This window comes from Balearica regulorum, chromosome 4 (genome assembly GCF_011004875.1).
Source record: "Balearica regulorum gibbericeps isolate bBalReg1 chromosome 4, bBalReg1.pri, whole genome shotgun sequence".
Taxonomy (NCBI): Eukaryota; Metazoa; Chordata; class Aves; order Gruiformes; family Gruidae; genus Balearica; species Balearica regulorum.
In genome coordinates this window covers 3335672-3349110 of record NC_046187.1, presented here as the reverse complement: position 1 = coordinate 3349110, position 13439 = coordinate 3335672, and the positions used below count along the sequence as shown (strand labels likewise).

At 41.4% G+C, this 13439-nt stretch overlaps 1 protein-coding gene across 20 annotated transcripts in view; it reads right to left on the bottom strand.

The window, feature by feature from the left end:
* Window positions 1-701: 701 nt before the first annotated feature.
* ANK2 (ankyrin 2) overlaps window positions 702-13439 on the bottom strand; it is a 343812-nt gene continuing 331074 nt past the window's right edge. For 6 of the 20 annotated variants that reach the window (XM_075750947.1, XM_075750950.1, XM_075750938.1 and 3 more), the window contains 8 exons: window positions 12817-13099; window positions 10193-10478; window positions 8478-8570; window positions 7928-8011; window positions 6177-6341; window positions 4596-4778; window positions 3706-3797; window positions 702-3060 (listed from right to left, as the gene is read on the bottom strand). In XM_075750947.1, coding sequence (XP_075607062.1) covers window positions 2877-3060; window positions 3706-3797; window positions 4596-4778; window positions 6177-6341; window positions 7928-8011; window positions 8478-8570; window positions 10193-10478; window positions 12817-13099 — 1370 coding nt within the window. In that variant the 3' untranslated portion in view covers window positions 702-2876. The remainder of the gene's footprint in view (window positions 3061-3705; window positions 3798-4595; window positions 4779-6176; window positions 6342-7927; window positions 8012-8477; window positions 8571-10192; window positions 10479-12816; window positions 13100-13439) is intronic. The other 14 variants (XM_075750942.1, XM_075750944.1, XM_075750945.1 and 11 more) reach the window with 4 other exon arrangements.

The following is a 13439-nucleotide window of genomic DNA, read 5'->3' as shown; positions in this document are numbered from 1 at the left end:
CAAACGGCGCGTTGGGATGGCAGCCGGTGCTGTCGGCCTACGCCCGCCCCACGTCCTGCTAGGCCCAGGCTGGAAGAAATAAAAGCAGTTTTAGCCGGTCTGTGAGTATATTGAATAGATCTGCGTGGGGAAAACAACAGCAAAGCTCGTTTTCATGTCTTGCAAATGCTGGGTTCGGCAATTATGGCCACGGTGGGGTTTTTCAAGGTGGGGGTGTTTGCTTGTTGTGGGGGGGTTTGAGTTGCTTTTGGTGTTTGATGGTTAGGGTGGTTCTTTTTAAATACAGTTCTTGTTCATTGGGAAAAGAAGGGGGAAGAGGATGACGAAGGTGTGACAGAACTTCACCCTGCTGCATTTTTCTTCCCTAATCTTTTCTCTGGTTGAGAAAGTCTCAGTAGTGGGAGCTGAAAAAGTAACTGACTGTAACAGTCTGGGCCATATTTGAAGGAAAATTCTGTAATTTCAGGCCCAATAAAATAACTAGAAAACGTAACTAGATACCCTTTGAAAAACTATTAACAATGATTTAAAAAAAGAAGTGTATCTGACTGTTGTAACAGACGGACACCTACCCATCAGTGCTGAATAGCAGAATTGAAAAATAAAATGAAATTCTGGGTCCAGAGGAATTACAGTTATGATAGTTGAGTGAAGGTGCTGTTCCTTTTTATGCTGCACGGGCAGTAAAAGAGAGTGAGCCGTTATTTCTACATTTAACACTTGTACATTTTTATTTAGTTAAATCAGCCATTGTACACATTGCAGCTATGTATTGTTAAGTGTTGTATTTTTTTAATTTTTAACTAATACATGCCCTCATAGATATATTCAATTAGTGTTATCACCATGGGAACAAGATGCTGATTTGTCAACTTAAAATTCACTTCTTCTCACAGTATTCAAGTTCTCTGATAACACAGCAAAAAAATCAAAATAAGAGGTGAATAACCATTATGTTGTTACACAGAACATCATCTGCACCGCAAATAACACAACAGAAATGCATTTCTTTAGAGCCCCATCCTTGAAGATCATCCTGTGTTGTCTCTGACGGAAAGAAAGCCACGATGAAATGTATCATCACAGGTCGGTTTGGCTGCCAAAATGCTTTTTTGTTTGGTTTGGTTTGTTGTTTTGTTTTTTGTTTGTGTGTTTGGTTTTTTTTCTGCCTGCCAAAAAAAAAAAATGTTAGCATGGCACCTTGGGTTGTTTCCCCTGCAGGAAGCCTGAACCCCCAAGGTGTTTTCATGCTTCTGGCATTGTTACCTTAATGAGGAAGTGCCCTTGTTCTGACCATTGAGTGAGTCACTAAAGAAAAAACCAAACAACCCCACAATCATGGAAGGCCAGAGAAGCTTGGAAAAAGTATTACTCCTAGAGGAGAGGATTTGTTTTACTCTGGTTTTGAGTATACTATTAAAAAAATCAAACAGCTGCTTAAAAAACATTGTGTGTGTGTGTACTATATATATGCTAAACCACCACAGAGCCCCCTCCTGTAAATATTAAGGTATCGAACACCCCAAATGTCAGGTCTCTATTTCCCTTTTTCTGAAAATAAAAGTGCAGGCATGCTCTCGTGGTTTTCAGAGGGTTGGTTTAGAAATATATATATATTATATAGAGATAAATAACAAAATATGAACAGAAACTGGCTTTCGAGGATTGTGAGCACTTTCTCTTTTAAAAACGCTTGATTGGAAGATAAAAACTGCTCGCTCAGTGCTCAGAGGGCTACCAAGCTGACATGATTACAGGAGGCTTTGGCTTTGACCTTCAAATGCCACATGCATGTATAGGATAAGAGGCAATCTTGATAAAACACGGTGAATTACTTATTCTCCTTGTATAGTGGGTAAGTCTTTCTCCCATAGTTATCTACAGTGCAGTGGCCAGCAGGAGGTACCACCAAGAAGACAGTGTGGTTTGCTAAGCAGTGATGAAAACAGGAAACTACCGTAGTTAGAATTGTTTAATACACCCTGCCACATGTCCAGATCTAAAAGATTTTAATACCGTATGCAAATGTGCCATAGATATAGCTGCTAGCGAGTTGGTTACCTAATCGGGTAAATTTTTTTTAATTTTTTTTTTTTAAATTATTTTTCTGGAAATCTTTTCAGTGGCTGTCTGAAGGTCTTAGAAGCATTAATGGCCACGCTCAGCTATCACTTTGTGAGAACAGCTGAATTTCCAGGTTTTTAGCCTGACTCTTAGAGCCTTTAACTATAATAAAGTTAAATAGATCCCTAAACTGGAAGTCTTACGGACGCAGTAGATCTGCAGTGCTTCCTCCTCAGTCAGTCTGTGTTTGCAGCGGATTGTGTTACCATTATTTTATTAATCGCTGTTCAGCAGCGTCAATAGACCTTGTAATCCATGATGCTAATCGTAGTCGTAGGCAGTGCGTTTCCTGCAGTCTTGGAAGTCCAAATAGTCTCGCTATATACAGTTTGCACGTTAACTCCCTTTTTCCATGATGCATGTACATAGTCACTCGAAGAGGCCTGTGGATGAAGTTGGCTTGACAAATGCAATTTCGTGAAGCTACTGCAGAAGCAAAGGAACAGCAAGAAGTGGCGATGCCGACGGATTCCCAGTACGGCACAAAGACGACGGATTCGGTGGATAAATCATCCCGAATGAAGGATGCTATCTTTGGTCACAAATTAGCTTACAGGGTAAAAAAAAAAAAATAACAAAAAAAACCCAAAATCAAATACGGGGCGGGGAAGAAATGAGTTCACCGCATCTGCACGAGTAGAAATGGCAGTGTCTTCCAGTGATTATGTAGGTAATAACGTCCACACCCAGAGAAGATGAATGCTGCATACGGGATGGATGGTTACGTGGTGGTGTTGAGGGGTGGCAGCTTCTCACTTCGCCTCCTCTTTCCAGTCCTCTTTGCAGAAGTGTCTAAGAAGCTGCTGGAGGTCATGTTGGAGGTCATCCTGTGCTAGTGCTTCTGGTGTGTCTTCCAGCTCTTCTATGTGAACGTGGTTTCCGTACCGGTCCTTCATCACAGTCCTCTTCTGTGTGCTGGCTTTACTCAGTGTCGTCCTAAAACAAAAGAAATGAGAAAAGTGTCTTTAAAAAGCCCACAGTTCCTGAAGGTTTTAAAAACTGCTCCTTTTCAGCTGCAGGCTTAAGGCTTTTTTTCATTTAAAATACCACGAGAAGAACTGTGGCGGGCAGTTGAAGCCAGCTACTGCGGTCAGGTCTTCGGTATGCTTGCTGGATGCAACCCGCACCACCGCTTTAACCGGCTTTCATAACGTAAATTAACTGCAATTCATCTCTAGACGCCGATTAAGCATACAGTTTTAGATGCCCAACAAAACCATGCTGTAACACGCATGCTGTCTTCATTCAACCCCTGACTTTTCTCAATTTTGCTCTTCCTATTCTCTCCCCCATTCCACGGTGGGACGGGAGGGGGAGGGAGCGGCTGTGTGGTGCTCGGCTGCTGGCCAGGGCAAACCCACCCCAACCCTCTTCATCAGGTCTTTTCAAGCCAATGTAGACCCTTCCAGTGCTTGCAGCCCTTCCTGTAACAAAATGTTAGTAGTAATCTTTAGTACTTGGGCAAATAAAACTTTAGATGCTGCCAGTGGTTTTATTTCAGACACTCACTGAAATCCACTCCTTTCTTATGAGATTGTTAATCCTTGTCTAGTAACGGTTCATTGACATGCCAAGCCAAACCTTTTAATAATCGAGCCGTCCTTTTTCGTGATTTCTTTCTCTACTAAAGTGGGGAGTTGCACTTTCATTTGGTTACCTGTATAGCTCAAAGCCTCAAATTAAAACATAAACCTCAAATTAAAACAAAACCCAAAAAACCTAGGACAGAAGATAATTGCTCTTCATACCTTAGTGCTTTATATTAATGAAGTTGAATGCTGAATAAGAGAAGCATCTGCCTGACATTTGCACCCTTTCAAATATTCCTCAAATGTAGAGATCAGGTACAGTTTCTTGTATAGGATCGTTTCATGTCACTAAAACACGTCTTTACGTGTGTTATTTCAAGGGACAATAACATGGATTACGAGTGAAGTGCACTCAGTTCCTCACAGAAAAAAGCTCTATTAATGCAACATCACTTTTCTATTACTGAAATGTCTAAACTGATCAGAAAAAGAAAAAACCCAAAAAACAAAACCACAGGAAAGGTGCTAATTAGCTGGGTAGCCATTTCTTCCTTTCAAGGACACAGACATCAACTTACCCAGAGAGTAGATTTAACGGTATCAATTTCTAAGATTAGCTCCAAGCGTGGTAATGTAGGAATGAGCTTTTTCTTTAACTGTAACCACACCCATGATTTCTAACAACTTCACTCAAAGCCTCTGTGTGGTTTGGTTTTTTTTTTTTAGAATCTTAAAACGTTTCACAGCTAATTCTGTAATGTTAGCTTCCACGCACTCTTTATATACGAATCCTTTTATAACGTGGCTGAGTATAACAACAGAGCTTTACGCTCAGTAGTTGAGTATGAAGCTCCCCCCAACAAAACTTTCAATAGAGTAGAATTTGTCCCCAGGGATGTTGCGACACTTGGTTTAATATTTATACGTAAAAGGCATTTTTACCTCTTCAAAGTCCTCTTTGGCTGACGGAAGATCGGTAGCTAAGCTAGCATCCCCCAGGCGTTTCTCCGTTCTCTCTCCTTGCACTACAGTGGTCTTGATGACTTTGCTGACCTTCCGGCCTTCCACTGGTTCAGACTGGAAGTTGGAGGCACTAGGCAAAACAGCAGGTTCAGACAGGGTCACCTGGAAGGTCAGAGAGCAGAAGTATACTGGATATGAATTCCTTAACGGATGCTAACAAAGCTTTTAGTTACTCTATCGTTCTTAGTCATTGCCGTAGAGAACAAGAATATGAGTCTCACTTTTCGACGTGTGCACCTCAAAATAGCAAGCGTACATTTTATTACCTGCTTTACGGCTCCGGAACGAGACGTCGTAGGATACATGCCAGTTCAGAAAGCAGGAACGGCCCTGGATAATTTATCCTGCTGAGAAGCTTTCTGCTGGCAGGGTGAAAACTGCTTCTGGAACCTGAGCTAGCCTGACGGTAGCAGGGATGTTGCACCACAGGCTGCCAGACCGGCTCACCCGCCGAGTAACAAGTGGACTTGCTGTATTCACACAGGTAGTACGAACTGCTGGTATCAATCCATACCTTAATTTTAAGATATTCTTCAATATCTTAAAAGATATTGAGAGATGAGTCACACTTGTAAAACCAAGGAACTCTTACAGGAGCAAAAGGCCAGAATAGTAGAATACTATGGGAAAGTGACAAACTCAATTTTATTTGGTAAAGTACAAATTTAACGTATGTGGGTTCCACACGATAAAGAGTAGTTCTGGTATGGTCAGCTAACTTAAAAAAAAAAAAAAAAAAAAAAAATTACTTTGTTTTCTTACTCCTAGAGAATTAATTCTCATGATTAACTCTGGCGAGACAGAACGGCAATCGTGTTCTTAGCATTTCCAACGACCATTTGTTAAATATCGCTTCCGGCTGCTGAAAGCACGCCCTATTCCCTGTCACGGCCTCAGTTTTGCCGATACAAATGTCTGTAGGGCTACGTGGTGAACTAAGGCAGGGAAAGATAAACTGAAAAGCACTTACCTTCTCAGGTTAGGTTTTTTCTTTTTAATTAATTCACTGGCTCTACCAACAGTTTGCATGAAAGTAATAGTACTTTTTTTTTAGCCTCTTCATAGCAAAGAACACACCAGTAAGTTAACCTGACATAACTGTATAGTTTTAGAAGGGCTTACCTGTAGAAACCTAGAGAACATCAGGTCATTTCGTTACAGCATTCACTAATTTTCTTATTAGAGTAAGAGGTACAGTAACAAGTACAGATTTACCATTTATCTGTATGTCATCTTAGTACAAAGCTGCTTTCTTTATGAATTTGGTACGTCTCATAAATCACAGAATCTGTATCCTGAGTTATTTTCAGAGAAAACTGCCCTCTCTCCCTGCCCACCTTCCCACCCCCTGCCTTTTCCCTCTCTTTATTCTGAGGCCTTTCCATCTGCAAGAAAACTTTTAAAAGCATCATTCAAAACCGAATGGTGTTGGCACGAGGACGATGCCACTGTTGGCGTACTGCCGCTTTGTACCATCGGAAGGAGAACAGGAGACCTGACCTCTGACTGTTCGCTGTCGCTCTTCAGCACAACCCGTTTTACAACTTTGGAATAGCCATCTCCTTCTTCGACGGTGACAGGTTTTTGTGGTGTTCCTTGCATTAGGACTTCCTCTTTTTCTGTGCCATCTGGAGAAACGTATCGCCGGATGATCTTTCTAGTGACCTGAAGGAACGAAACAGAGCTTTGTCCCAAAGGAGTTAACGATAACCTATGCCTTCTTTTTTTCTATATCGTATTTTCTACTCAAAGGGCATTTTTACCTACACAGAAAAACCTACAATGGTGGTTCACTGTTTTAGTCTTTAACACATATACTCACCAATACCTGCAGGAAAGCTGCAAGTCGGTGCATTCGCCCTACTTAGGTTACCACGCAGCAAAGCTTCCATAAAATACTTCGCAAATGGGCACAATATAGATATTGGAATGACTCTCTAAAGCAGCAGTTGTTATTAGGAAAAGATGTATAGTGTTTCAAGAGAGAAAACATAATTTACAACTGCATGACTGCTGAAGAACATTTTCAGACTGGCACTTTTAAAACAGCTTCTCAAAGTAGGAGGTTAGCATCTTGGCTAATGCTTAGAACCATTGCGACACTGATGGTACTAACCACTGCTGAACTGCTGAGCTCGAATTAACCCACTTAAGAGACTAATCTGGTGCTTAAGCTTTCTAGGCATTGGCAAGCCAAACCAAGAGGAGCAGAAGAGAATTACAGGGTTCAAGATGAGATAAATTTCTCAGGGTGAGAGAAATTTCTCAGGAGGACGGGTATGCATCCCTCTGCGGATGACCTGGAGCTCTACGTTTTCATACGCCATCCCGGCCCCTTTTGATGAGGTACCATTAAGCAGTTACCTCCCGCTTCGTCCGAAAGCTTATTTGCTGTGATACTCAATCAGATCGTGTCACGTATATTTAAGAGTCACAGAGGTGGGGGTAGCGCCCTCCCAGGCGGGACCTACCCAGAAGAATACAGTCATGCTCACGCTTGCACAACATGCCCAAGAGTATTTGGCTGGGATTGTTTATTTTAAGACGAATTGAAACAGCTTCCAGAGACGTGCTATCCTGCTGAAGGTCTACGATGTTTTCTTGGCACACAGACAGAAGACGGAGTTTGCCACCAGCAGGATTCAGCCAAGTCCTAGACCAATATTGTCAGATAAAGCACAGAAGTTCTTCCACTTCCATACTGTACAGAATTCACTTGTAGAAGCAGGGTCTGAAAATGCTTATTTTATGAGGCCATCACACAAATAAGTACTTTTTATATTCCCTGTGCCATAAAAATTGAACTGTATGTACAGATACAGAAATTTAGGAACCTGTTCAGGCATGGCTGAGTGGAGATTTTGAAGTTCTAAAGTCTAGATTTAGATGACTCTTGCAGACCTAGCCCTCCGTTAGTTTCATTAATACCAGCAAACATGATCTTAGATAAAATTGGGGTGGCATGTTGTCTTGTTTTGTTGTTTGGTTTTTTTAAAGCCAATTTTCATTGGCTTTAAGTGGGAAAATTAACAAAATACGTCACGTTAAGTTATAAAGTGTAATCCAGAATGATGTTGCAAATCAAAATAAATCTTCAAACTTTGGAATCTCTCACGAACAGAAATTCTTCCCACGCTCTACTCTTAAAAATCATGCCCCTTCACAAAAGAAAATTTGGCATGTATGTGGATGTGTTTATCCTTCCTTTTATAGGACAGTAAGAAGGTTGCAAGGGGCATAACTGACAGTACCTTCTTTACCACTGTGTGGCCATGTTCATCTGTATATTGCTCTTCTGTGACTGTTTCTGGTGGCATTTCAGGCATACTATCAGCCTGTATGACAAAGAACAAAGTTTAATGAAGCAAGGCCTTCATGTAGGTAACTTGCAATAAGCAACTCTAAAATCGGTTAATTGGTTAAAGAATGAAAAACAAATAGAGAAATGTTAGGGGGGGGGGGAAGTGTTCTGCAAATACTTAGAAAGGCATGCAAAGAAAAGTTATGCCACAACGGAGGGGCAAAAATACGTTAGTTGACCGTGTTGTGTATGGAGCTGAGAGGTCTTTGTCCTCCTCCTACTGAGGCATCTAAGGGAATTTAAGAGCTGGGTTAGCGGTGTTACTATAATCCTCCCTTCAAGAAAAGGTGTTGGAACGGGTTATCCAATGCCCAAGCATTATTCAGGAGCGCTCCAGCCTCAGGTGCAATACCCGCCGAGCAGCTGGCTCAGCAGCATGCCTCAGGGTGGTACCAGGACCTAGTCACCACAGGCACGTGCAATCGTTCAACACTCGGTACCTGAATAATCACCCGGCGACGAACGACCCTGGTAGTGACCATCTCATCCTCGTCCGAGCTGGTCTCCAGCCCACCTAACTCCTCTGCTAACTCCTAGTAGAAGCATGGAAGCAGTGCTCTGTTGTAGGTGTTACTAGCAGTACTTACAGGTTCTGTCTTGTTTGTATCTAACACCATCTTCACTTCCGAAAATTTTTGCTTTTAGGATTTTGGCCTCTTACCTGACTTTAATCTGTGAACCGTTGGTGCGTGGTGGGAAGCTTTGGCCACTTGACTATACCTGAGCTGTTCATCAGCATATTGCAAAACAAAGGATGAGTCTTTGTGGTACTAATTCTATAGGATGTTCTTAGCGGTCTTAAGGTTGCCAGGGACCAGCCTGCAATTTGTGGCATGACGTCATTGCAGGTGGACTAGAAGGTATTACTAACACCAACTCTGGAAGTCAAACATATCGCATATGGTTTCTGTGTTAATTACACAGATGATTATACGAAAGCCTTTTAATGCTCCGTACCAGGAAGTAGCGCAGCACATAGACAGCAGGACTAAATGGTTTTAACTAGAGGACAATAGCCTTGACACTGGAAAGATCAAGAAAAATTAGTAACAGGTGTTGAAGTTCTTCTCTCTCCTGCGTAGGGAAGAATTAAAAATTTAAATGAAGAGGTCAGAAGGCAAAGAGAAGCTGAAAAGAACTGCTTGGGGAATATCAATGGAATAAAACTGTATCTTTGAGGGCAGCCTTTCCTACAGCAGCCATTGTAGTGAGTCCTATTGCAGCTAATCTTTCAACATCTGAGTCATCCTACACATTTTATATTCACCCTTTTCCTGAGATCCCAGAGGCAGAGCTCTGAAACTCTTCATTCTAGAGGCGGTACGTTTGGCAACAAAAACAGCAAAGAGCGAGCAGCCTGTTTCTAGGTGAATGTCAAAACAGGAGACAATTTCTGCTCAAGTAGAACTGTCCGTCCTCTGCTCTAACTTCACTGGTAAAACTAATTTTCTGCCCAATTATGCCATCTCCTTTTCTTCCACTTAGGACAGGCAAAGCAAGCTGTTTATTCCTAAACCTTTATCTGCCAAGTAATTTAAATTCCCCACTGAAAGCCATACGGTTACTTCATTTCATTGCCTCTTGATGTCTTCCCCTCTCCAAGAACTGCAGTAAGGTTCCTTTGCCTTACACAACCAATGACCTACCTCACGTAGTTTTTGTTCTTCTCTTCCATCTCCTGTCTCCATTTCTCTTTATTGCCTGCATGCTACATAAACGCCACTCTCAAGTTCTTTTCTTCCATTACATCCTTAGTATTCTGCAACGTACACCTCGCCTTTCTTCATCAGCTTTTAACGTTATTGCTTTGTCTTTCGTTACATCTGTTTTTCAGCTTTCCCTTGTACACGGTTTGTTTCTGCCTCTGTTATTTACACTAATTGTCTCTCTCACACGCATGGACGTACCTGGCACAGGCCAAAGGACAAATAAAGGTAGCAGAACCAGAATTACAGTCTAGGGTTTAGGATCTGGGGTTTGCTTCAGCTTTGCAAACCTCTATACGAATGACTACAGCTAGTCCTTATAACCACAGAGGAAAGGAGAAAAGACTCCGTTGCAGTTGGGGATTAATTAGGCCAATTAAAAATATTCTCATCTTAAGGAATGAGCGAGACACAAAACTTCTTATTTTGCGTCAATTACTTTGATTTACCTTTTCTAAAGATTCCTCTTCGTAGCCTCTTCCAAACTTTTCCGCCTGCTCATCAGTTGACTCCACTATCACTAGACTAGTTCTCCTCGGAGAGAGGTCATCCTGGTGGAGTTGGGGGTCCTCGGGCTCTTGGACGATGGGAAAGTCACCTCTCTGAGCAGATGACGGGGGCTGCGGGGATGGTTTTTCTCTCTCTTCTTCTGCCGCGCTGAGCGGCGCAGATTTTTCGCTTGCTGCTTTTCCAGTTACCGGTGCTGCAGACTGCTCTGTTCCTGGAGTTGCGGCGCTGTGAATTACAGGTTCGAGGGAAGTTTACTACCACGCGGTGCTTTCCAATTCCTACGTACGCCGATTAAATATTCTTATGTCGTCTGTCATCTAGCGAAGTCTAGAAATAACTGACACTCCTTGACAATAACTGCAGAACAACCTGGTTAGGAATCTCTCTCATCTTCCCGACCCGAGAAAATCTCCAAACGGATGTCCAAACGTTGCGCCCAATTCTGCAAAGCTTGGTCTTTGTAAAGGATTTATGTGAGCTTTGCTGTCATTTGCGCCCTCGCAAATCTACATATTACCTATAATTTTTGGGGGGGAAAGAGGCTGGATCGCTACAGATGGATGTGAAGCAACTACTACATTAATTACGAATTATACAGCTGCAGGTGAGGAGACACCAACTTTTAGGCAGAATTCTGGAGCCTTAGCAAACAGAAATTTAGTAGAGAATCTTATTTTGTTTCTAATGTTATTTTCAGCGTTGAATATTGCTATGACTTAATTCCTGCTGCAAGTTATTTAAACATATTATTACATATGTTACTATGTAACATATATAAAGGTAATACATATATTAAAGCATATGTACGTGCAATATTTTTCTGTTGCATATGGGTGAATAATAGTGACTTCAGATATTAAACTCTCATCTACCTGATTTTTATCAAGTAACCTTATAACTCTGTTGCTAACTTGAAAAGGTCACCTCTGATTTGCACTAATTGTGAAAACATTACCCGCTTCACCACCTCGAATCTTCTTTTGAGGTTGACTTTTCTCTTTTCAGGTATTTTGGTTAAAAAAAAAAAAAAAAAAAAGACAACTATATCCAAACTGGTGGAATTTACAGCCTGCAAAATAGCAAGCCTGCAAAAATTAAATTTTCTACTTCTAAAACTTCTGAGATCTGTTGGAGCTAGCATCTACATGCCTTCTTTTTTTCCCCCCTAAAACCTGAGGAAATTGTTAAATTTTAATAATAGGAATCCAGATTCCCTTCTCCATAACGAATCCCATGAGTAGATAACAGTAATAGGAAAACTTGCGTGTATATGGTTTTTTTCCTGATACAAGCTGGGTTTTGACAATTAGTTGTGCTTCCTCAACTACTGCCCTTGAAACAACTGCGTTCTAAAGTACGGAAAGGTTTCGTTGTCGTTCAAGTTAAATAGCATTGATCCAGCCTTTTTTTTCCCATTCACCAGGCTATACATGGTATTGTATAATTCCTCTTCGTGCGTGTCCCTTATGCGATATCTAAATCTAGCCCAATTTTCCTCCTAGTTCAAACTACAGATGAAATGCAGTGATATCCCGTCACCGCTACTCTCATTTAGTATTGGCAATATTGTCTCAAATACGTTTTCTATTCCTCAAAACCATTCATTTCCTCAGACAGATCATTAGGCAGTCCCGGTATTTTTGCCTACGAGTGCGACACAAGTTCTCTACCTTGGATGCTGTTTTCTGTCTCCCACGCTCTCTCCCGTGTGTAAAGCGTATCTTGAGCAAACGAATCTCCAAAAGACCATTTGCTGGACTCAGCTGCACTTTGTTGGGAGCTGCATCTCCACATCAAAGCTAACCGCTCCCAGGAAAACCACCTCTTTGGAAGGGGATCCTTGATATTTTGCTAGCCTGTGGATACCTGAATCAACCCCGCGTAGAGTTATCGGCGCGGGCGCATGATTAGGGATGGTGGGAAGAGAGAAACTCAATCTTTTTCAAGTTCCTTTCCAAATGAAACCAACCCCACTGACAGTCCCAAACCAGAATTCAAGGCTTTGCTGTGTAGGTCTTCAAAATCTATACTTTATCGTGTGTTGTTCCCTTAAGTACCTTTGCCTTGTCTGTGTAAAACCCTGTTTCTGTTCCTTTGGCCATCTGAAATTTACTTTTAAAAATCTAGTTGCTAATACGTGGTTATAAGATTTGTAAGTAATGATTAAGTTGGAAAATTTCTGCTTCAATCGAACGAGCCATCCTGAAGTTGAAGAAAGGCCCCTCTAGTGTTAATTCCACTAAGTTTAACATTACTTGTCACCTAACATATGAAAAATATACACGGTTTGCAAAAAAGCCCCGCCTCTACGTTATCCCTCTTTTCTTTTGCATGTACTAGCCTAGATTATCGCTTTATGTTCACAGCGACAAACTGGCTTTCTCTCCCGATCCTTAAGGCTTCCTCCACACAGATTAAAAAAGCGAAACCTGCAGTAGGAACTAAAGAACTGGTGTGCACAATTGGAATAGAAGTCTAGGGAGTTCATACGGTTCAAAGAAAACAGTAAAATCCTCATGTTATCCATTCCACATCGGTTTCATTCTGGTCTTTTGACACTTACAAATATTCATGTTGTGAAGCAGATGTTTCTTCTGGCACATCTTGGGGTTTCCCTGAGAATTCAGCTTCTACTTGTTCCTTATGTGCTTGTCTCAGGAGCTCAGCCATTGATGCTTCTGCCTCACTCCTGGGAGTACTGTCCTGAAAAGGAGAATAACTGACAGACACGTCTTCCTCGGACACAATAGGAGGGTGTTCAGCTGGGTCACTGTCTTTAGAAATTCTGTGTTGTTCTTCTTGCTTATGTCTTGAACTGTACACTTCTTCTTGCAGTGCAGAAAACCCTTTAAAAAAAGAGAAAGGTGAGAAATGTCATTACAAGTCTTACTAGAACGCACAAAGTCCTTTTCATTCTCCGTGTGCATTTAAAATCCCCGGATGGAACACATAACCTGGAATTTTTAGACATCTTGAGTAGGAGAGGACATAATCTCTCTAAGTAGCTGAAGGAACATCGGATTACCACTAGTATTGCCAAATAATGAATCTTGACAGTAACAGGCAAAATACAATTTACCCAGAAATTTACTTAGAGCAATTAATTTTGACACCCTCAAAGTATGAAAGAAGATTCACAAAAGGGTTTTTCCAGCAGACTAGGATAGGTTTTAGTGACTTTTTTCC